At 53.2% G+C, this 20,695-nt stretch overlaps 13 protein-coding genes and 1 non-coding gene across 14 annotated transcripts; 10 read left to right on the top strand and 4 right to left on the bottom strand.

The window, feature by feature from the left end:
- Positions 1 to 245: 245 nt before the first annotated feature.
- HMPREF1541_01428 (uncharacterized protein) lies at positions 246 to 1,104 on the top strand (the record flags this gene model as incomplete). The annotated part of the gene is made up of 2 exons (XM_008713726.1): positions 246 to 370; positions 417 to 1,104. 2 exons carry the CDS (start codon positions 246 to 248, stop codon positions 1,102 to 1,104), a joined length of 813 nt encoding a protein of 270 aa, XP_008711948.1.
- Positions 1,105 to 1,531: 427 nt separating this feature from the next.
- Positions 1,532 to 2,734, top strand: HMPREF1541_01427 (uncharacterized protein; the record flags this gene model as incomplete). Its single annotated transcript, XM_008713725.1, has 3 exons — positions 1,532 to 1,607; positions 1,665 to 2,407; positions 2,456 to 2,734. 3 exons carry the CDS (start codon positions 1,532 to 1,534, stop codon positions 2,732 to 2,734), a joined length of 1,098 nt encoding a protein of 365 aa, XP_008711947.1.
- Positions 2,735 to 3,154: 420 nt separating this feature from the next.
- HMPREF1541_01426 (uncharacterized protein) lies at positions 3,155 to 4,114 on the top strand (the record flags this gene model as incomplete). The annotated part of the gene is made up of 2 exons (XM_008713724.1): positions 3,155 to 3,345; positions 3,391 to 4,114. The coding sequence occupies 2 exons, from the start codon at positions 3,155 to 3,157 to the stop codon at positions 4,112 to 4,114; spliced, it is 915 nt and encodes a 304-aa protein (XP_008711946.1).
- Positions 4,115 to 4,868: 754 nt separating this feature from the next.
- HMPREF1541_01425 (uncharacterized protein) lies at positions 4,869 to 5,525 on the top strand (the record flags this gene model as incomplete). The annotated part of the gene is made up of 1 exon (XM_008713723.1): positions 4,869 to 5,525. The coding sequence occupies one exon, from the start codon at positions 4,869 to 4,871 to the stop codon at positions 5,523 to 5,525; it is 657 nt and encodes a 218-aa protein (XP_008711945.1).
- Positions 5,526 to 6,239: 714 nt separating this feature from the next.
- HMPREF1541_01424 (uncharacterized protein) lies at positions 6,240 to 6,839 on the top strand (the record flags this gene model as incomplete). Its single annotated transcript, XM_008713722.1, has 1 exon — positions 6,240 to 6,839. One exon carries the CDS (start codon positions 6,240 to 6,242, stop codon positions 6,837 to 6,839), a length of 600 nt encoding a protein of 199 aa, XP_008711944.1.
- Positions 6,840 to 6,871: 32 nt separating this feature from the next.
- HMPREF1541_01423 (uncharacterized protein) lies at positions 6,872 to 7,787 on the bottom strand (the record flags this gene model as incomplete). The annotated part of the gene is made up of 4 exons (XM_008713721.1): positions 6,872 to 7,094; positions 7,151 to 7,280; positions 7,335 to 7,718; positions 7,775 to 7,787. 4 exons carry the CDS (start codon positions 7,785 to 7,787, stop codon positions 6,872 to 6,874), a joined length of 750 nt encoding a protein of 249 aa, XP_008711943.1.
- Positions 7,788 to 8,485: 698 nt separating this feature from the next.
- Positions 8,486 to 8,917, bottom strand: HMPREF1541_01422 (uncharacterized protein; the record flags this gene model as incomplete). Its single annotated transcript, XM_008713720.1, has 1 exon — positions 8,486 to 8,917. The coding sequence occupies one exon, from the start codon at positions 8,915 to 8,917 to the stop codon at positions 8,486 to 8,488; it is 432 nt and encodes a 143-aa protein (XP_008711942.1).
- A 585-nt stretch (positions 8,918 to 9,502) lies between these two features.
- Positions 9,503 to 10,249, top strand: HMPREF1541_01421 (uncharacterized protein; the record flags this gene model as incomplete). The annotated part of the gene is made up of 1 exon (XM_008713719.1): positions 9,503 to 10,249. The coding sequence occupies one exon, from the start codon at positions 9,503 to 9,505 to the stop codon at positions 10,247 to 10,249; it is 747 nt and encodes a 248-aa protein (XP_008711941.1).
- Positions 10,250 to 10,492: 243 nt separating this feature from the next.
- HMPREF1541_01420 (uncharacterized protein) lies at positions 10,493 to 11,010 on the bottom strand (the record flags this gene model as incomplete). The annotated part of the gene is made up of 2 exons (XM_008713718.1): positions 10,493 to 10,756; positions 10,807 to 11,010. The coding sequence occupies 2 exons, from the start codon at positions 11,008 to 11,010 to the stop codon at positions 10,493 to 10,495; spliced, it is 468 nt and encodes a 155-aa protein (XP_008711940.1).
- A 479-nt stretch (positions 11,011 to 11,489) lies between these two features.
- Positions 11,490 to 12,704, top strand: HMPREF1541_01419 (18S rRNA biogenesis protein RCL1; the record flags this gene model as incomplete). The annotated part of the gene is made up of 1 exon (XM_008713717.1): positions 11,490 to 12,704. One exon carries the CDS (start codon positions 11,490 to 11,492, stop codon positions 12,702 to 12,704), a length of 1,215 nt encoding a protein of 404 aa, XP_008711939.1.
- Positions 12,705 to 13,542: 838 nt separating this feature from the next.
- Positions 13,543 to 15,724, top strand: HMPREF1541_01418 (uncharacterized protein; the record flags this gene model as incomplete). Its single annotated transcript, XM_008713716.1, has 2 exons — positions 13,543 to 15,466; positions 15,513 to 15,724. The coding sequence occupies 2 exons, from the start codon at positions 13,543 to 13,545 to the stop codon at positions 15,722 to 15,724; spliced, it is 2,136 nt and encodes a 711-aa protein (XP_008711938.1).
- A 514-nt stretch (positions 15,725 to 16,238) lies between these two features.
- HMPREF1541_01417 lies at positions 16,239 to 16,354 on the bottom strand. The gene has a single exon (XR_573426.1). It is a non-coding gene; the product is annotated as a 5S ribosomal RNA (ribosomal RNA).
- A 565-nt stretch (positions 16,355 to 16,919) lies between these two features.
- On the top strand, positions 16,920 to 17,420 carry HMPREF1541_01416 (uncharacterized protein; the record flags this gene model as incomplete). The annotated part of the gene is made up of 1 exon (XM_008713715.1): positions 16,920 to 17,420. The coding sequence occupies one exon, from the start codon at positions 16,920 to 16,922 to the stop codon at positions 17,418 to 17,420; it is 501 nt and encodes a 166-aa protein (XP_008711937.1).
- Positions 17,421 to 18,544: 1,124 nt separating this feature from the next.
- HMPREF1541_01415 (acyl-CoA desaturase) lies at positions 18,545 to 19,987 on the top strand (the record flags this gene model as incomplete). The annotated part of the gene is made up of 1 exon (XM_008713714.1): positions 18,545 to 19,987. One exon carries the CDS (start codon positions 18,545 to 18,547, stop codon positions 19,985 to 19,987), a length of 1,443 nt encoding a protein of 480 aa, XP_008711936.1.
- Between the last annotated feature and the right edge of the window lie 708 nt (positions 19,988 to 20,695).

Here is a 20,695-nt window from a genome sequence, read left to right as displayed (position 1 = left end):
GCGCGATGCGTGGAGGTCGGAAGCTCTCTGCTGCAGCTTCCTTGCCAAGATATCTGTAGGGTCGACTGAGACTGCCAGAGACGTAGCCGGTTTCGTCATGCGGCGGCGAGCGTCGGCAGATCGTTCACAAGCGGCGGCGTCGGGCAGTGTAGGCACCAGTTGTCGCGTGCCTCCTTTTCGCCTCTTCGGAGGTAGCATATATGTGAGAGCATAGCACGTCGCCTGGGTGGCCTCCTGTTGCAAATATGGCCAAAGACAGCAACGCCAGCAAAGGGTTGAACTCCGAATACCCCCGGGAGAAGCTGCCCAAGGACCTTCAGAAGATTGTTGACCGGCAGGATGATTGGATGGACAATCTCTATGAGGGACAGTATGTGATGCTTTTCTTGCTTCACAATGGAGCTAACACCACACAGAGGTCCCGACTCGGTGGAGACCAACTACAGATATGCCGCCTATGCACAGCGCCTAAGGACGATCATGCTCTCCGCGCATCGATACGTCGCATACACCTCTGACATTGGCGAGTCATTTCGACCTATAGCTCACCCATATATGGTGCGAGGCGCCTACGCCGTCTCGTGGGCTTACCTGGTCGGTGATGTGAGCCATGAGGGATGGAAGGCATACCAGCGCAACCAGAGACTGCTAAATCCGCACAACAACGAGCATTATGATGCTACGACTAAGCAAGAGATGCCTGGTGTGAAAGCACTGCCCACACAACAGCCTATGCATATTCCGGCCATCGAGGATTATCGATCAATCATGGCTCAACGAGCCATCTTCCAAGGCGTGGCTAGTATGGGGCTGCCAGCTTTTACCATTCACAGTGTGGTACGATATTCAGGGAGAGCTCTCAAGAACGCTGCCAATACAACGCTCCGTACATGGGGGCCTATCGGTCTCGGCCTGGCGGTTGTGCCTGCCTTGCCGTATATGTTCGACGAGCCTGTTGAGAAAGCTGTCGAATGGGGGTTCTACCATGGATTCAAAGCCATAGGAGGGGAGAAGGCCGTCGGGAACCGTCCTGTGACCGGCAGATCGCACGAACTTGTGAAGGAAACCCGTGTCGCCGAGGCCGTGAAAGAGAAGAAGTCGTGAAGATGTGGGTGATGCTAAATGACCGACATATTCTGTAAATAATAACGCCGCCAGCTCATCACCTCTCCGTAGACATTCTCGGGGCTATTGCAGCCGGCATGGCTCCTGTGCTAGAATGTCAACTGTTCTCTATCCAACAACCAAGCTATTATCCCGGTAGCGCAAAGACCCGACCTGACTAGCAGTATGCATGATTGCACCATCATCAACGGTATGGCGTAAGAGATGCGCGACTCCAACTGCCATCCCCAACCCCTCAACCGTGAGGGGGCTCGTAGTGATCGGGTCTTCACGCGCTTACGGACACTTGCCGGAACAGCAGAGCGTATATAGATGTAGGGAGTTGCATCAAGTCCTTCGATCTTTTTGTTCGATACTGCCTCAGAGAACAAACACAGCCTGCGTGATCAAAGCACGACCCTTCGAGATGCCTCATGCCACACCCCAGCTGTACCAGTATACGCACGTGCCGGAGACAAAGGAGGATCTCGACTGGGCGGACCGTACGTGAGCCGAACATCTATCAAAGAGCAGATGTGGACTGACAAGTATTTTGTTAGTTCCGAACATTGATCTTTCCAAGTATGGCACGGCGTCCGGTAACAGGGAGCTCGCCAGCATTCTGATCGAAGCAATCCGTACCAAGGGCTTTTTCTATGTCACCAACTTCGGCATCTCTCAAGAAGCAGTCGACAGGCAATTCGCACTGGGTCAAGGCTTCTATGATCTGCCGCTTGAGGAAAAGCTCAAGTATGTTCCTGATCTTGACTCCGGCAACTATAATGGCTACCGCCCTGCTGGAAGGCGGCTTCTGGGAGGTGGCATCCCCGACAAGACCGAGGTCTGGAACATGGCGACCAATGACGGTCGCGTCACACAGCCTGTTCCGGAGCTGCTGAAAGATAATCTCGCAGAGATAGAGACTTTTGCGAAGGACTTACATGACAAGGTGCTTGACCCGCTCAATAACCTTATTGCCATCGCCCTGGAGCTGCCGGAGGACTTCTTCACCAAGCTGCACCGATGGGAAGTGCATGACGAATCCCACCTGCGATACATGAAATACTCCAAGTTTACACCTTCCGAAATTGCACAGCTCGGCGATGGCTTGTGGTCTCGTGGTCACACTGACTTGGGTACAATCACATTGCTGTTTCGACAGCCGGTGGCTGCTCTGCAGATAAAGGACCACAAGACTGGTGCGTGGAAATGGGCCAAACCGCTTGACGCCAGCCTCACCGTCAACACGTGCGATGCGCTTTCGTTTTTGACGGGTGGGTACATCAAGTCAACTGTTCACAGGGTTCGTCAAAGATTACCTTCAATGATTACAGGCTGATGTTTTCCGCAGGTCTCAGTGCCACCGAAAGACCAGCGTCAGGTCGATCGTCTCGGATTGTTATACTTCGCGCGACCACAGAATGATCTGGTACTCAATACAATTGACTCACCTGTGCTCAAGCGAGAAGGATATATTCAGAATGAGTTCGAAAGGGATGGCCACCGTGTGCCATCCATGGGCGAGTTCACAAACCTGAAACAGACCTGGCAGCAGAAGAAGCGGGATTCGTACGAACCAGACGAGGGCAGGGAGATCTTGCCTGGGTTCAAAGGACAGTATCACAAATGATGGGCAGCCTTTTTTATGTCGGAATGGTCTCACACATCAAGAATATGCAATGATGTCGAGACGGGCACAGTCATAAAAGGACTTGCGTTTTCTTGGAGTATTCCCGGGGAGGTTCGGCGTCGCTCCGAGATGCGCCGGATCGACCGATTTAGCCGAAGCTTAATCTCTCGCTTTTTGGAGAAAGGCGATCGGAATCTCTAGCAGTTTGGAAATGAGCAGAGCCATGGGTGCGCCCGATTGCGCCCTGAGTCACCATCCTATAGCTGATTGCCGTTTACTGTGCAAAGATACTCCCATCTTATCTCTTCATTGTCAACTTTCGTCATACGCGTTTGTCCGGCAAGCGGGCATTCCAATGAACCAGAAACAGGCCGCCAGTTTATCGCGCTTAGGGGGTGTGGAGGAAGAGGAGGCGCAACCATGCCTGGAGAGAAGACGAGCAATGTCGTTGGGTCGCTCTCACTACCATCAGAGGTAGTCCTGCCTCGCAAGATACCCAAGGTACCAGGAGAATGGAACACCAATAGCCTGGGCTCGAGACTGGGGGCGGACGCTGCCTCCGCGGCGTCTGCTTCTATCTTGGTGGCTCCCGTTATCTGTGTCATTGACCGGTAAGATTAATTGGACACCCGCATGCAAGTACTGATCTGAAACAGATCTATCGTCGAGAAAGCCGCCAAAGGCACCTCATTCATCCAATGCTTGAAGCGTTCGATCACGCCTGCCATTCTCCGACCGCATGCCTTTCTTGCATCGAAACCTTTCGCTCTCATATTCACTCTATACTTCTCGACATATTTGGCCGCTAATGGCATGGATACAGTCTCAAGCACTATGAAGAACAAGTCGGCCACAGCTGTCTCGTCCGGTGGCAGTAAGTTTGTAGCAACCTCGGCCGTCAACATGTCGCTCTGTGTGTACAAGGACAGCCAGTTTGCGCGCATGTTCGGCAAGCCTTCGTCTTCTCCGGCATCGACGATTCCACGTCTCAGTTACGCTCTTTTCGCAGCACGCGATAGCATGACCATATTCGCGTCGTTCAACCTGCCCTCCGTCATCGCGCCCAAGCTGGCTGAGCTCCCACGAATGGTGCGACAGCGATTCTCCCGCATTCTGTCGTCAGAGTCAGGACGGTTGAATACTGCGCAGTTCGTGGCTCCGGCAGCCATGCAGGTTCTCAGCACGCCCATACATCTGCTTGGCTTGGACTTGTATAACAGACAGGGCCAGCTCGGTCTCGGCGAGCGCTTTGCCAGAGTGGCACGGGATTGGGGCGTCAGCACTCTCGCGCGTATGGGTCGTATCGTACCTGCGTTTGGTGTCGGCGGTGTCGTGAACGCGAAGGTTAGACGAGGTCTTATGGAGAAGATTGACGGTTGAGACGTTTTCATTATCGCTCTGCGTTCTCTGGTTCTCAGCGCGGCACGAGCATTTGGGTGGTAATGTACAGCAGATTTCGGCACAGCATGGCGTTATACGGACAATGGATTTGCATTTGGAAGGTCATCGAAAGCACTTCGAGAACTATATGCCAGTCACAGTTCTGGTATGCATTCAACGTCGATGATTGAAGAGCACCACGAAGGAACCACGAAGGGGGGTTTCGTGTTCAAATCGACACAGATATAGACGACAGCAGGCTCTCTGTACCAAGAAGAAATACGAATATCTCCAGCGTACCAAGGGACATTTTTCCAGAGCCCACTCGCGCGCCTACGGCAATTGACATCAAGCCACGGCTCAACCACGAGGTAGGAAGTGCGGGAGTTCTACATGAGTTCCTGGTAGTCACGGCTATGTAGAGTCGTCGATCTCCACTCCGTTATCGACGTCTCCAAGCTCTTCTCCGCACAGGCAGTCAACGCATACCAACACGCCATCCTATTTTAGGCGGACACTGTCTCGCTGGGCCTCTTCGTCTTAGCATTGCAACGCAATGGCGAGTTCCATCACATCACGAGGCTTCTCCAGCTTCCACGCAAGCCTTCGTCAGACAGCGAAGTGTACGCCAGGATGGATTACAGCTCACCGTCAGCAACGTCTGACATCAACTTTCCGCAAGCCCACCATAATCGATCTTTCGCGCCGGCTATCGCACCGTTCGCCATGCCATCCGTTCCATCCACCGTTCGTCATGACTGCGTGGGACACGCATCAACCGAAAGTGGCCGGCAACACCACACTTCGCTCAGCATCCTACTACATCTCGATGAGCGACCACGCCGGCACCCACATTGATGCACCCAAGCACTTCGATCCCACGCCAGGAGCTTTGTCAGTTGACGAGATGCCTCTGAGTGATTTCTATACTGAAGGCATTTGTCTGGACCTTTCGCACGTGGAGCTCAAAGCTTCGATCTCGGTGGCAGAGATGGAGGAAGCACTAGCCAAGTCCGGCGAGGAGATCCAGGACGGCGACACTGTATTGCTCTACATGGCATTCAACAAGCGGGTCTCTACGTCGGATCCACGCTGGCAGCACGACTTCCCGGGCCTCGCCCTCGAGTCAGTCCACTGGCTGGCGGACAGAGGCTGCAAGATATTCGGGGTGGAAGCCATCAGTCCGGCGCCAGAAGGGGAGTTGAACTTCCAGGCTCACAATGCTTGTGGTGAGAGAGGTATCACGCACATGGAAGGTCTTGATAACCTGGAGTCGTTGCTTGGGAAGGGGAGGTTTAAGTTCATGGCGTTTCCGCTGAAGCTGGTGGGTGGCAGCGGAAGCCCGGTCCGCGCGGTAGCTCTACTGGATGATAAGAGGGACGATACGCTGGTTGAGCAGGCGAGGATGTAGATATCGTGTAGCAGTAAGTGATGAATCTGAATTTACAGACCAAGAAAAACGCTCCTGATGAGCCAACTGGGGTGACAGGTTGTAAGGCTGGTGCCAAGCCGAGCCGAATGTGTCTGGGATGTTAGGACAACGCAATCATGGTTTCGTCTTTCACTGCAAGTCGGAACCCGTAAGACAGACATCGACATTGGGCTGGAAGGAATATTCCGTGGCTGGTCACGCGAACGTCACTTTTGCATATTCTCCACACGCACTGGGACTTCCGCAAGCTCTGCTAGGCCGCTCAAACCGACAAGCTCTTGTGGAGTCGTGGGGGATGTTCCGAAGCTGTGGCGACAATACCGTCATCCGTCCATTAACAGGCTGGTCGTCAATCTTGCCGTCGATCACAACTATCTAGAGTGATAACGAGGAGAAAAAAAGCGATGTTGTTGAATTGTGACGCTCAACGCTGAAGGAGCGATCTAGCCTCGAAACGAGCAGCCATGCTGAGACGGCTCGGATTGTTTAGCGATCCGTTGACGACACAGGAATTGCTGCAATGGACCCGACGCAATTGCAGAGCCCAGCCAGTCTCCGTGTATCACCTCCACAGCCGACCTGGCCGTGTATATAATCTGCCTTCCTATTCTGACTCTTACTTGACCTCTGATCTCCAGCGCCTTGCCCCCAGCCTTGAAGCATTGGCCGAACAAGGAATATAACAGCAAAAAAATGGAACAGCTTCCCACAGAACTACTGGAAAACGTTCTCCAGAATCTTAATCAACTAAGTCTCGTGCGGTCTCAACAAGTCTGTCGCCGATGGGATGCTTTAGTCAAATCCTCTACCACACTCCGCCTGGTCACGTACCAGAGCGCAAAAGCGGATCAACAGGGGAACAAATGGCCGACTTCACCGTCTACAAGGCTGAACCCCTTACTATCGGGGCCCAGCCAGAAACCTGATCTCAGCTCTGCCTACAACGACTTCGAAGATGATTGTGACAACACCACCAGTTCTGTTCGCGAAACCGCTATTGAATACCCTGACGAGATATACGGGGTGGTAGCAACTGCCAGCTCTGTTTACACCATGCTGATCCCGCACTTCAAACAGCGCATCGCTGAAGTTATGCAATTCCCGTTGACTGACTGCAGCTCGGTACCCTCATGGATGAGCATGCACGTCTTCCACCGGCAGTGCAAACTTTTGAGCATTACCGTACAAAGCCTTTCAAGCCCAGGCGAGCTGCAGTGTCTCACAGTCGAGAACCCACAAGGTGTACGACTGGGCAACATCATCAGCTCCATGCTGGTCGATCAGGTCCAATAGAACGGCCGACGAATCCAGCGTGTCCACTGGATCTACGCTTGAGGAAATACATCCTGCACGCTGTTCTTCACCGCGAATGGATCATCCCCGCTGTCCTTGATCCTGGAGTACTCCATGCCATCGCTGACCGCATCTGCGTACGACATACCCCTCTCGTCCTTGCCATAGATCTGGTCAACCAGTGCCAGGAAGCCATCCATGCCAGCGGAAACACCAGAGGCAGTCCACAGCTTTCCGCCGTCGCTCACAACCCATCTACAGTCCTGCGGTCAGTCTTCTCCACAGCCATCGCGAAGAACGAGCACGCTTACCTGGCTTTCGCAACCCAGTGCGTTTTCGGACCTAGCGGCGTCTGCGTTGACCAAGCCACTTTATTCGTCGTCGCCTGCTGCCCGTCCAAAACGCCAGCTCGGGCAGCGATGCCGGCTCCCGTGCACACGGCTGTCCGAAAATTCAGTCTTTCCATCACGGCTGACGGGTTGAGGGACTACTCACTCAAGAGATGCTTGATCTTCGGATACCATTCCCTAATGAACTGGATTTCCGGATCCACGTTCGGCTTGAAACCGCTGAAGGTATACGGGCCAGCGCCAAACCCTCCCGGCACGATCAGCACATCAATCCCTTCTGGCGGGTTGTCGAAGGTGTGCGTGGGCACGATTGTTTGCGCGATGCGAGAATTGAATGGCTTTGGGTCTTCGAGAATCGGCCCCGTAGACACAGGATCTAGGGAGGGGCCGATGATGGTCAATTCGATCTGGTCTCTGTAGGGGAAGGTGGGCCATCGAGACAGGCCGTGGATTGCTTCGGTGGGACCGAAGGCGTCAAGAGGCTCGAATTGGGGGAAGACGAGGAGCGCGAATTTGAGGGGGACGTCCTCTGTATCTGATCAGTCTCTGGCATGAAGGGATGGATGTGTGGGTGATGTGGCGTACTGTCATCGGCCATGGTGAACGAAGACAGTTGGTGAACAGAAGTATGAAATCGCTGGACGGGCGTTGGCTCTGTGAACATGTCTTTGATTGAGGCAGCCTTGAGTTTTCCCCAATATATGAGTATGAGCGTACGTCGTGACCAAAGCCCTCGGTCATTGTAACCCCGCACCTAGCATTTCAAGCGATAAGTCCGAACCCACCCTGTAAATCACTACCTTTCGAGTATGTCAAAATTCTCATTGTAGCCACATGTTACCTCGACATGCGCGGCACTGCAGCAGTACGGTCTTCTTGGCACAGAAGCGGGTATATCAATACGGGCTGATTCGTTGTAGACAACGACGAGGCGCTTTTGCAAGCAGAGCATCCACATCGTCAACTTGGTATCATAGAATTGTGTCCTCAACCCACTCTTGGAAGCTGGTCCGGAGCCATGTCTCACCGGGTGGAACAAGTGTGCGGCTTGGACCTTCCACTGCGAGAGAACTTCCTATTTTGGTAACCTCGATGGCAGCCAATCAACGCGTTACCAGTTCTCTGGCCGGCGGGTTGTGATTTCAGCAGGCATTTCCTCCCATGAGAAGGGCACCTCGTTCGATGTTTCGTGACTTATGATGATGATGATGTCGATTTTGGTAAAAGCTGTGGGCGGACTCTCCACCACGATCGCGCAACGGCGGTCAAGAATTGAGCCTGACGATCTTGAGGCGGTCATCTGATGATGAACTCAACAGGCGTGAAGCATGCATCTTCTCCTAAGCTAGATTCCACCATTTCGCCATCCATGGCCCCATAGACGTAAGCATCGCCAATGAGTTGCCTGTGGGTGTCATTGCCAGAGTCCGGAAGCGCTCGAAGCACCACAGGCACGCTGCAGCCGTACAGGATGCAGATCTGATCACCTATCCTTGCGTGATGAGGCGCAAGACCTACCAAAGGCGTTGTTGAGGTGTTGTGCAGGCTAGACTGAAAAGTTCGGCGATTCCAGAATACGCCTCGGACGACTATCAAGAAGTCCCTGACGTGACCAGGAAGATTCGTGTCCAAAATCTCTTCGATATCGATGTCCGATACCAAGTCGAGGACGTCGGATTTCTCATTCAGGCCTGAGATCGATGATGTGATGAGAAAGAGATGGTACATGGCTGTTTGATATATTCGTGGTGCTGGATTGCCGCTCTCATTACGATTGGCGCAGACAGTCCGCCAAAGAACATCTGGGATGTCGATAACACGGAAGTGCGGCTTCCGGATGTTCTTGCAAATGATCTGCAAGCATTCTTGCGTGATGATAGCGCTCGCTAATCTGGTGGATCTTCGATCTATGCTGCCAATAACGAAACCATTTGCCCGGAGGGAACCATCGCAGGTGCCATTTGCACTTGTGCCAACTGAGACCTGAGGTTTGGTTCCTCGATGAGCGTTGTACACGCGTTTTCGGCTTCCATCAACAAAGGAGTTTCCGTGAAGATCATGAGTGATTCTGGATGAAGGATTTCCAAATGGCAACTTATCTCTCGATACAATCCAGGATGGGTAGGCCTCGCGTCCATCGTCTGTTTGGCCCTCTCTGCGGATATGGCTTCCAGAAGGTGAGACTGTTGGTGCCCACGGTCGGCAAATGATATCTAATGAACCCGATTCGGCACAGCAATGCAAGACAAAATCCGCAAAGACATCAACGACAGATTTGGTGTAGTCCGGATCTTCCTTCGTGACTGAAGGGTGATGGCCGAAACCGCCACGGCCGAGGCAACCTACTACTCACACACGCTCATCCGCCGCTCGCCCTTGCCGTTCATGCCCCCCTCGGACCGCGACCCACGCCTCGCGCCCATCACCGCCAAGCTCCTTACATTACCGCCTGAGATCCGCCAACTGATCTATCACTATGCCTTTCACGGCAACCGCGTTGCCGTCACCTGCCGCTCGGGCTGCTACTGTCCCAGCAACAAAACTGGTCGGTATCGCGCGGAACACCACTGGGTGCTGGAGCTGAGTAAGGCAGGTGGGAAGGACGCGGCAGTGTTGAAGCCCGTCCGTCAGGACGCACAGCGCGGCTTTGTGGCCGAGGCGCTGTGGGAGGTGCATTGCTTGAGCGCGTGGCAGCTGTTTGAGGCGCGCATGCGCCAGTTGATGGCGACGGCTTCGGTGAAGCACGTGCAGGTGACTGTGTTTGAGACGAGTCGCGAGGGTTGGGTGGTGGGCACGGGAGCGTTCCAGAGGTTGAGGAGCGTGACTTTCTGTCCGTGGCAGAAGGGGTGGACGTGTGATGTGCGTGCGCAGCTGGGGTCTCCGGAGCTGGGGGATGTGGCTATGATGCCGCGGGTGAGGAATGTGTTGGAGACGAAGTCCGGCTATGACTGGGTGTGGAAGATGGTGTCTATCGGACCAGAAGGGCGGGGTGGGTGGAAGGTCTACTTCTTGCTCCCGGTAAGGTATCTCGTTGCCACTTCCAACGACAGAACGGCGTAGACGCTCAAGGTCAGTGGTTTCACGACTCTGCTCGACAGCGCTAATGTGAAGACAGGTCTGGAAAGCGGATCTGGACGATAACAAGATCGACCGGAGCTGGCGGGATGTGCACCTTGTTCAAGAAGCGACGTTGGATTGACGCTAACAAGGACATATCGTGGACTTTTACTATATACGAATCCCCTGATAATATTGTTCATGGGCTACCCGAGATAATACCAATGGCCTATACACCAGCTGTCGCTATCTGTACGTCTTGATCGGTTGACCTACCACTGACCCCAATCGCTCCGACGAATAAACCGTGGATGAAATCGGCAAGCCACCTCCAAAGACAGCCAACCCGCCGCAGGTTTCCTCGATCCGGCACAGTGACGCACCGGGTAAGTTGTTGTACAGAGTCTCGATGGTGAAAGCGCCGTTCAAGAGCGAGACTGTCCGAGCCTTGTTCTGCGATATATCAATGGACCCCGAAAAAACATTCTCTGTCCTTAGGAATGCAACGAGCTAGGTATGTCCGCATCGAGGGTAAGGCATGGGTTTCAACGCGATTGGACCAGGCCAGATGGATCTGTGATTGCTATATTGACAGGGATAGATATGTTGGCTGGTTCGAGAGCTGCGGCTTGAACGACGGTGCCTGCCTGGGTTGCATTGATGGCGTGACATTCAGATGAGGAAGTGCCAATGTAGTTGAATTGACCTTGAGCCCAGACCAGGCCTGGCAGAGGAGAGGCTACAAGGAGGGAATGGAGCTTCATGGTGCAATGACGATGCGGCTGTTGATGCTACAAAGAAGAAGCAATCACTGTACCGAGCTCACGGGTTCTATATATTTACATATCATCCCATGCTTGACATCTAGCCCGCTCTGAAGCTGGATCGCTGGTGCGGAGGTTGCGGAGGTCGCCGAACATGCCATCATCTTTGCCGAGAGATATGTGAGGAAGAAGGTAGTCAATCAAAACCCTCCAGCACGTACTTCAAGAACCGCACGGCATTGGGAAGGCTCGAGGACAACCTAGACCATGGTACCTGGTCGGCAAGCTAGTAGTTCAAATGCATTCACTGCCTGAAAAACGAGGCTGTCATTTGGCTTGGCAAGGCTGAGCCTTTCATGCGGGGAAAAAAGTTGATTCACTTCGAATCTGCGACTTGACCTTGACGTCGTCTGCGAGATTACAGTCCTACGGTGTCGCAATGAACCGGTAGAGTCGCCAGGTCAAAAATTCTCAAAATCATGAGCACTCAACAGCCCCCGCTGCGCTTCACATCCCACCATTCTCTTCCTCTTCGGCTCGTCCTCTCGACTCTCCTCGGCCGCGCCATACACATTTCCCAGATTCGTCCTTCAAGTCCGACAAATCCAGGTCTCTCACCCTCGGAGATCTCACTGCTTCGCCTAATTGAGGCTGTGACAAATGGCTCTCAAATGGAAATATCCTATACCGGCACAGTCCTCCTCTACAAACCCGGTCTCATTACTGGCTCAGCTTCGGGGTCCGGCGCAAACGCGGCAGGTGTGATAAGGCATGAGCTGGCTTCCAACAATAGCAGAGGATTAAGCTACTACCTGCTACCACTTTGCCTACTGGCGCCCTTTTCCAAAACCAAGTTCAATGTGCTTTTCACTGGACAAGGGGTAATCACATCGTCGGTCGAGAAATGGGGCGATATGAGCGTCGACTCTGTACGGACTGCAATTCTGCCTCTATTCGAGAAATTCGGTATCGAGCGCGATCTGGAGATACGAGTCCTCAAGCGATCTAATCCCGGCCCAAGGGGTTCAGGCGGTGGAGGCGAAGTACAACTTGTATTCGGCCACCAAGTGCGTTTGCCAAAAACGATACATCTGCTCAGTCCAGGAAGAATAAAGAAGATCCGAGGTGTCGCATACGCGACCGGCGTGAGCGGCAGCAACAATGCCCGGAGCATCGAAGCCGCAAGAGGCGTGTTGAACCCATTCGTCAGCGACATCTACATCTTTTCGGACATGAGTCCAGCGACTGTGATCACAGCTCCGGAGAGAAACAATTCTGCTGCAAAGAAGAAGATTGGCCTCGGTTTTGGTTTGAGTCTGGTGGCTGAGAGCACAAGTGGATGCCTCTTTTCCGCAGATGCAGCATCTCCGCCGGAGGGCGGCCAGCCTCCCGAGGACATAGGACGTGCGTGCGCTTTCAAGCTGCTCGAGAGCGTTGAGAAAGGCGGATGTGTCAGTTCTGAGGCCGCAACTATTGTGCTAATACTCATGGCCATGGGCTCAGAAGATGTTGGCCGTGTGCAATTTGGCAAGGATGTGATTGCGAACGAGAACGTTATACAGCTCGCGAGGGATCTCAATGCCTTCGGCGCGCCTGGCTGGGGTTTCAGAGAAGCGGGAGAAGACAAGAGCGGAGATCTGATTGTTAGTGTTGTTGGAACAGGCGTTGGCAATGTTGGCAGGAAAGTGGGCTGACAAGGCTTTACGGGTGCATGATTACAACGCTCTTCACTGAATTCAGCTTGTATGTGGCAAGCGGCCCACCCAGATTCTAAGGCTGTTCATGAGCCACACAACGGTGGCTATCGGAATGGGGACAGCCAGGTATGGTTCGAGCTTCAACCTCTGCCTCCCCCGTCCCAAGTTGAGGTCAGAACCGAGCTGCTGAGGTGGATGTTATCGGCCTATACCGCCTGATACGGCTGAGAGGGCCTCAGAAGGGTTGAAGATGATCGAGAATGATCATGGGATGAGGCTATGCACTGGGCCCTTTCCCGGTCAGCAGCTTGAAGGTCCTGACGAACGGCCATCAAGCATCGTTGCTTGAATATGTCACGACACAGCGGATAACTGCTCAGGGAAGATCCGGCTCGGACGGACTGCGAAAGGGGCTGAATAGGTTGCTGGTCTAATGGAAGAATGTCAGAATTGGGGGCAAGCTTACACATGTCCGCCCCGCCCCGCGCTCGGGCTCGGCGCGGGCGGGCAGGTCAGCCTTGCTCTCCACATCTAGAACCCCGAGACATTAACGAGTGTCAGTAACAACCGTAGCTTGGACCATATCATCAGGCTCCAGCTGACTTCATCACATCTCTCCTCCTCCAAAGAATTTTCTACTGTCATTGACTCCATCCTGGCGCTGTCAAGGTCCCTCATCTTCCTTACCTTTATCCTCTTCTCCCTTGTCTTCTTCGTCACTCTGGCTCCGTTTCGAGCACCCTCACGGCTGGGCTCTCTCCTAGGCCAGTTCCGACCCGTCCAGACCGTTCTTCCCTCGTCAGCGTCGCCCTTCCGACCCGTCTCTACCTCAGCCATGGCTGCATTCAAGAAGCCCCCGCAAGCTCCACCCGTGTTTACTGCTACTCCGCAGTCTGTACTGGAGGACACCAAATCAATCCTGGCTAAGTCCAAGAAGCTTACCGACGACATCGTAGCGCAGGTCTCCGACAAAGACGCTACCTTCAAGAACGTGCTCCTACCTATGGCTCGTGATGATGACCAGCAGACTTTGTCGACCCATATTCTAGGTTTCTACCAATCCGTTTCCACCGACCAAGAACTGCGGGACGCTTCCACCGAGGCTGAGAAACTCATGGATGATGCATATATCGAGGCTAGCATGCGTGAGGATGTTTTCAAGCTCGTGGATGCCGTACTTAAGAAAGGCGACCCGTTGGACCCCGAGTCGAAACGATTCCTGGAGAAAGATCACAAAGGTTATGTCCGCAATGGCCTGAATATTCCCGCAGGACCCAAGCGCGACCGCTTCAAGGAGATCAAGAAGAGGCTGTCTGAGCTGTCGATTGCTTTCTCCAAGAACCTGAACGAGGAGAAAGGAGGGAATTGGTTGAGCAAGGAAGAGCTAGACGGTCTTCCGAGTGATGTGCTGTCAACCCTGAAGGAAAAGGATGGCAAGTACTTTCTAAGCTACAAGTACCCAGATCTGTTCCCAGCTCTGAAGTACGTCCAGAACCCTGAAGTGCGCAAGAAGATATTCATCGGCAACGAGAACAAGTGCAACCAGAATGTGCCTCTTTTCCAAGAGGCAATTGTTCTCCGAGATGAGGCTGCCCGACTGCTGGGCTATCCCAACCACGCTGCTTTCAGGATTGAAGATAAGATGGCAAAAACGACCAAGACGGTCGATGATTTCCTGGCTGATTTGCGCAAGAGGTTGGCTCAGGGTGGCCTTGATGAAATCGAGGTGCTGAAGAAGATGAAGAAAGAGGATGTTGAGTCACGGGACGAGAAATTTGATGACCACTACTTTCTGTGGGATCATCGCTTCTACGATCGTCTCATGGAGGAGAAGGATTATCAGCTAGACCAGCAACTCATCTCCGAATACTTCCCGTTGCAGACATCGATCCGAGGTATGCTAGAGATCTTCGAACACCTGTTTGGTCTGTCGTTTGTGGAGGTGGTTGGTGAGGACCGTGACGCCATCTCGCCGTCCGGAAAGGGAGACGACATCGTTTGGCACCCCGAGGTACAGGTCTTCAGCGTGTGGGACGACGAAGGTGAGGGAAGCGGCTTCGTTGGCTACCTCTATCTCGATCTGTTTCCGCGTGACGGCAAATATGGACACGCAGCCAACTTCAACCTTCAGCCCGGCTTCATCACCGAGAACGGTACTCGACGCTACCCTGCAACCGCACTGGTTTGCAATTTCTCTAAGCCAACCGCGCAGAAGCCTAGCCTTCTTAAGCACGACGAAGTGACAACTCTGTTCCATGAGTTAGGCCACGGTATTCACGATCTCGTCTCGCGGACAACTTACTCTCGTTTCCACGGCACTAATACTGTTCGAGACTTCGTCGAGGCCCCGTCACAAATGCTCGAGAATTGGTGTTGGACGCCGTCCCAGCTAAAAGCTCTCAGCAAACACTACTCCGCTCTTTCGCCCGAGTACTACAAATCATGGAAGGAGGCATCATCAAATCATACTGAAAAGCCGGAAGAGCGCCTACCAGATGACCTCATTGAGAAGTTGATCAAGACCAAGAACATGAACGGTGCTCTATTCAACCTCCGACAACTCCACTTCGGTACCTTTGACATGGCCATACACGAGCCGAAGGACCACGCCACTATTGAGAAGATGGACATGACCGATCTGTACAACAGCTTGCGTCACGATATCAGCAAGATTGAGGGCCCTGAGGCCTTGGGTGATGGCAATAAATGGGGCAACGGTCAAGCTACCTTCGGACATCTGATGGGTGGCTATGATGCTGGTAAGTCTTTCGGTTTGTTTGAATGGCCAGAGCTAACGAAATGCAGGCTATTACGGCTATCTCTCCTCTCAAGTCTACTCCACCGACATGTTCTACTCTGTCTTCAAGAAGGACCCTATGGACCCCAAGGAAGGCCGACGGTACCGATACACTGTGCTGGAGAAAGGCGGCAGCCAGGATGAGATGGAGACGTTGAAGAATTTCCTCGGCCGCGAGCCTGACACCAAGGCTTTCTACGATGACTTGGGCCTGAACTAAGATCTACTAGAGGAGGATGCGATAGACGCGTCTACACTGAGTGACCTTAGGATCGAGGAGGAGACTAAGCCTTGTAGGACGACTGATGATAGATGTGATATATGCGCTCACTGCGCCATCTCGGCCTGTAGCCACGTGCAGGACTCAACGGGGCGCCCGCGCCATGTATTTGATCAAGAATATCAGACGGGATGCTCATCTTCTGCAAGCTTCCAAGGACAACTAGCCCGTTGAGGAGCTCGAGTTTTCCGACCAGCTATGTTACCTGACCAGTAGTGTTCAGACTGCCTACCGGATTCTGGCCTTGATGGTGTCTGGCCGTGTACCTAACTTGGCTTCGATCTTCCATGAGTCTAATCTTGACACCGTGGAAGGCAAAGCACGAGCCACTTGTCTGAGCAGTGCTTGACATTGATGATATTCTTTCCTATCACGATGCTAGCCGGTGCTGGAATTTATTCAATATCTGCTCCTACCACGACCCACATAGCAAGCAGGCCCCAAAAAAAATCAAAAACAATCAACAAACAGGATTCGCTGATGGTCACCCACTCAACTACTAACTGTTCGGCCTGTGGTTTGAGTTGCCTGAGCGGACGGGAAGGCCTATGTTCCACAGCCTGTGGTCGATTGCGAAAAAGATTGTGGTTATTCTATCTTATGTTCTATTCGACTGAAGTATTCCAAAGCCCTTCCCAACCTCCTGTATATCTTCGTCAGCGTTGAATACAGAGTATACCTGGGAGTCCGACTGGACGCGGCGTAGATACTCGTCCTCCAGGTCCACAGGTTCTTGACTGCGCCAGAAGTGGCTCACGAAGAAGCATTCAATCCAATTGACGAAGCCAAACGCGGCCGGTAGAAGAAGGCTTGAGTTCGATTCAGGCAGTGAAAGCTTGGCACACGGAACTCGCGAGTCTGGCATATGTACTGGAGCTTACTACCGTTCGTAAGGTACTCTTGGTACTCTTGGCTTAGAGCTCGCCTCTGAAGCGGTCTATACTTTCACTATTGCCCATCGGTGTTAATGTTCATAGGCTCGCAGCAGAAGTGATTCCTTTGGAATTCGGATGATGAAGGAAGTAATGCCAAGCGTTGGAGAAATTCTCGCCGATCCCCCAACGACCGGTGACGGTTGGCTGCGGTGCACTTCCAATCTTCGCAATCGCAGTACAACCAGACAACCCCGAGAACTATGGCGCCTTCAAGAGGCGCGCCTATCGACGACAGCAGCGATGATGTTGCGATCCAGCAACAGGGTAATACGGCGCTCATCAATGCGCGACGCAATTTCAAATACCTCATTGACCCAGGGGCGGCCGACCGACCAGCGCGACTACGAACACGGGCGTTTCTACGCACTTTCCGGTACATCACTCAATTCATCTTCTGGCGCATCGTCCGCTGGGCCAAGTATGCCGCGGTTGGTGCCATTGCTGCAGCGATCGGCGCCACTGCTTTTGGGGGTGCTGTCACTGGCGTGGCATGGATCGCAGCTCCGCCCACAATAGGTGCTAGTATCATCGCGGCGACCGTCTGGGGCGTTGGGAAATATGCTGCACGTAAACTTCACAAAAGATGGCAGAGGTCTGGTGGAGACGCAGGCGAAGCTGCGCGTGAACTGCAAGAGCAACATCCACTCAAGCGTGAAGGTACAATGGGTCAAGAGACGGGACCACAGGCTATACCGTGGTAGACACGAAAGCACGACAGCATGTGGCTGCTAAGCCGAGGCGTATTGGTCCGTCGAGATACTGTCTATGATGGTATGAAATGCATCCTTTCTCAACAAAAAAAGCATGTGCAGGACCCGTTGTCTTCCTCGCCGTGCTGAGCGAGCATCTACAGCATCGATCAAGTGAACATGTGAGATTCGAAGAGAAGAGAGCACGAGATCGCGCGTTAGCTTTGATACTGTGCCGCGTGTAGTGTGTGCAGCCCCATGATGTTGCCTTGTCCGACCTGCAGCTGGGCCAAAGACGAGTGGAGCGTTGGCTGATACGAAATACGACGCATCCCAGCAGGCCTGGAATGTACCGCTCTCCGGGAGGTGGATCCGCCGCCTCAGCGGACCTGAGCCTCCCCCCAACATTTTCAATCGATAAACTGCCGCGCGGCTCGATCTGTTTCATGCAGACATATGTGACAATCGTCTATCATCATCCCAGCGTGCCACAAGGTGACAGAGATGTTGCTTCGATGACGTGAAGAAAACCGTGTTGCCTCAAGATCACGAGTACCCGGCCCTCGACACCGCCCAGCTCGCCTTCAGCGAGATGGCACGGTTGAATGTCTCGTATCGATCAATGATGTGGGGAAGAGAGCTCGGGGACCAAGATTCAGGGACTCGATTTCTTTGGTTAGACAACGTCTAGTGCGTTCCTGAGGCTTCTGTAGCCAGTCGGATGAATTTTATCACTCAGGGACCCTGGCCTTCCCCTTAGCGGTAACGTCACCCTTGCGCCGCCCGATTGTTGGGGCAAACTTCCTCAACGATTCCTCACATTGCCGAGGTGCCTGCGAAACTTCTCTGCGAAAAGAAATCGTAGATGCTTTACTGACATGGAACTCTGATTTGTTGATCGGAAGGTCCAGCCCACATCGAACGTGCCTCTGCCTGTGCCCTGAGGCTCCGGAGTAAAGGCAGGATTAGGTGGTCAGATTCTCCTGCGGCAATTCATTTTTTGATACTACCACCCCACATTTCCACCCAACACTTCTTCGTTAGCCAAGCATAGACATATATCTGTCCAGCTCTGCTCCGCCACTTCTCTGCATTTTCCTTACCACACACTCTTCTTTACCTACAGTTCCAACACTATGCCGTCGTCCCAGAACGCCTCTGGCGACCTCGCCGTCAAGCCCGAATACCTCTCTTCCCAGCCATCTGGTATGGCTAAGCCGTCAGAGCCCAACCGAAACACGAAGTACGATCCCCGGAAGGTTCACATCACTGAGACCCCTCTCACTCGGTCAAACTGGTACAAGCACGTCAACTGGCTGAATGTCACGTTCATCGTTGGTATTCCTCTTTTTGGCTGCGTGCTCGCCTGGTACACACCTCTGCAGCTGAAGACTGCCATCTTTGCTGTCACCTATTATTTCGCCACCGGCCTCGGTATCACCGCTGGCTATCACAGACTATGGGCACACACTTCGTATTCAGCCACTCTTCCTCTCCGAATCTTCCTTGCTGCGGTTGGTGGCGGCGCCGTCGAGGGCTCGATTCGTTGGTGGTCTCGTGATCATCGTGCCCACCATCGCTACACCGACACCGACAAGGACCCCTACTCCGTTCGCAAGGGTCTCCTTTATTCTCATCTCGGTTGGATGGTGATGAAGCAAAACCCCAAGCGTATTGGCCGCACTGATATCTCGGATCTCAACGAAGACCCAGTTGTTGTCCTCCAGCACCGCCACTACATCAAAGTTGTTGTTCTGATGGGACTGGTCTTCCCTACTGTCGTCGCCGGTCTCGGCTGGGGTGACTGGATGGGCGGCTACGTTTATGCTGGCATTCTCCGCATCTTCTTTGTCCAGCAGGCCACCTTCTGTGTCAACTCTCTTGCCCACTGGCTCGGTGACCAACCTTTTGATGACCGCAACTCTCCTCGCGACCATGTCATCACCGCTCTCGTCACTCTAGGTGAAGGCTACCACAATTTCCACCACGAGTTCCCTTCCGATTACCGCAACGCCATCGAGTGGCACCAGTATGACCCCACCAAGTGGTTCATCTGGACCTGCAAACAGATCGGCCTTGCCTACGATCTGAAGCAGTTCCGTGCCAACGAGATTGAGAAGGGTCGTGTTCAGCAGCTCCAGAAGAAGCTTGATCAGAAGCGTTCGAAGCTTGACTGGGGTGTGCCTCTCGACCAACTTCCCGTTATGGAGTGGGATGACTATGTTGACCAGGCCAAGAATGGCCGGGCTTTGGTTGCCGTTGCTGGTGTTGTTCATGACGTTAGCAACTTCATCAAGGACCATCCCGGTGGCAAGGCCATGATCAGTTCCGGGCTCGGCAAGGATGCTACTGCCATGTTCAACGGTGGTGTCTACATGCACAGCAATGCCGCACACAATCTTCTGTCGACAATGCGTGTGGGCGTCATCCGCGGTGGTTGTGAGGTCGAAATCTGGAAGCGCAGCCAGATGGAGGCGAAGGGTGAGGTCATCCGTGACGCGAGCGGCGATCGCATTGTCCGGGCCGGTTTGCAGCCTACCAAGGTTGTGCAGAATGTCGCTACTGCAGGTGCGGCTTGAGTTTTAGGATAATCACGGCGTACGAGAAAAGCGACCAGACATACGGCGTTACAAGGATTGTGGATGAAATCTTTCGTTCTTCATTCATTCCACGGATTGAGAACAGTGGCCCAATGAGGCGCTGATTATGCGAGCATGATAGCGATGTGATTGCTGAATGTACGATTCTAAAGAATACCCAAATAGCGAATATTGATCACTGATCACTCCTACACCACTATATTTCCATAACCTTGCTTCCATTTGTGATCCGAGTACCGCACACAAAATTCTTCGACTTGCTGCAGCAGATTGTGCGCCACACGTCGTATCTTCCGTGTTCTAACCTCTACGGCGTCGGTGAAAGCTACCGTTACCAGAAGCGGCAAGATGTATGCCACATCGACGCAAACAACGCTAGCATAATGTCAGCCTCGCGGTCGCTGAAAGCTTTGAGTTACCATAAGCAGCATGTCAACTTCTTCAATAAGTCAATATCTAAGCCAATCAAGTTGCTGTCAGCCAAGTCGAAGATCTGCCGCTATGCAGCGCTAACGAAGCACGTCGTGCAGAAGCTCAGCTCAACGTTTGCGATTGATGACCAAGCCGGATCTGGGGCGTGAAGTATTGACAGCGGGAGTTGCGGTGATCGTGGGAAAAGTTTTGATTCCTTCTGATAGATAGAAGGGGGGGTAACTGGCAGCTCTGGGGTGGACGAAGCATGGTGTT

The sequence above is a fragment of the Cyphellophora europaea genome (genome assembly GCF_000365145.1).
Source record: "Cyphellophora europaea CBS 101466 unplaced genomic scaffold supercont1.1, whole genome shotgun sequence".
Taxonomy (NCBI): domain Eukaryota; kingdom Fungi; phylum Ascomycota; class Eurotiomycetes; order Chaetothyriales; family Cyphellophoraceae; genus Cyphellophora; species Cyphellophora europaea.
This window is presented reverse-complemented; position numbering and strand designations above follow the sequence as displayed.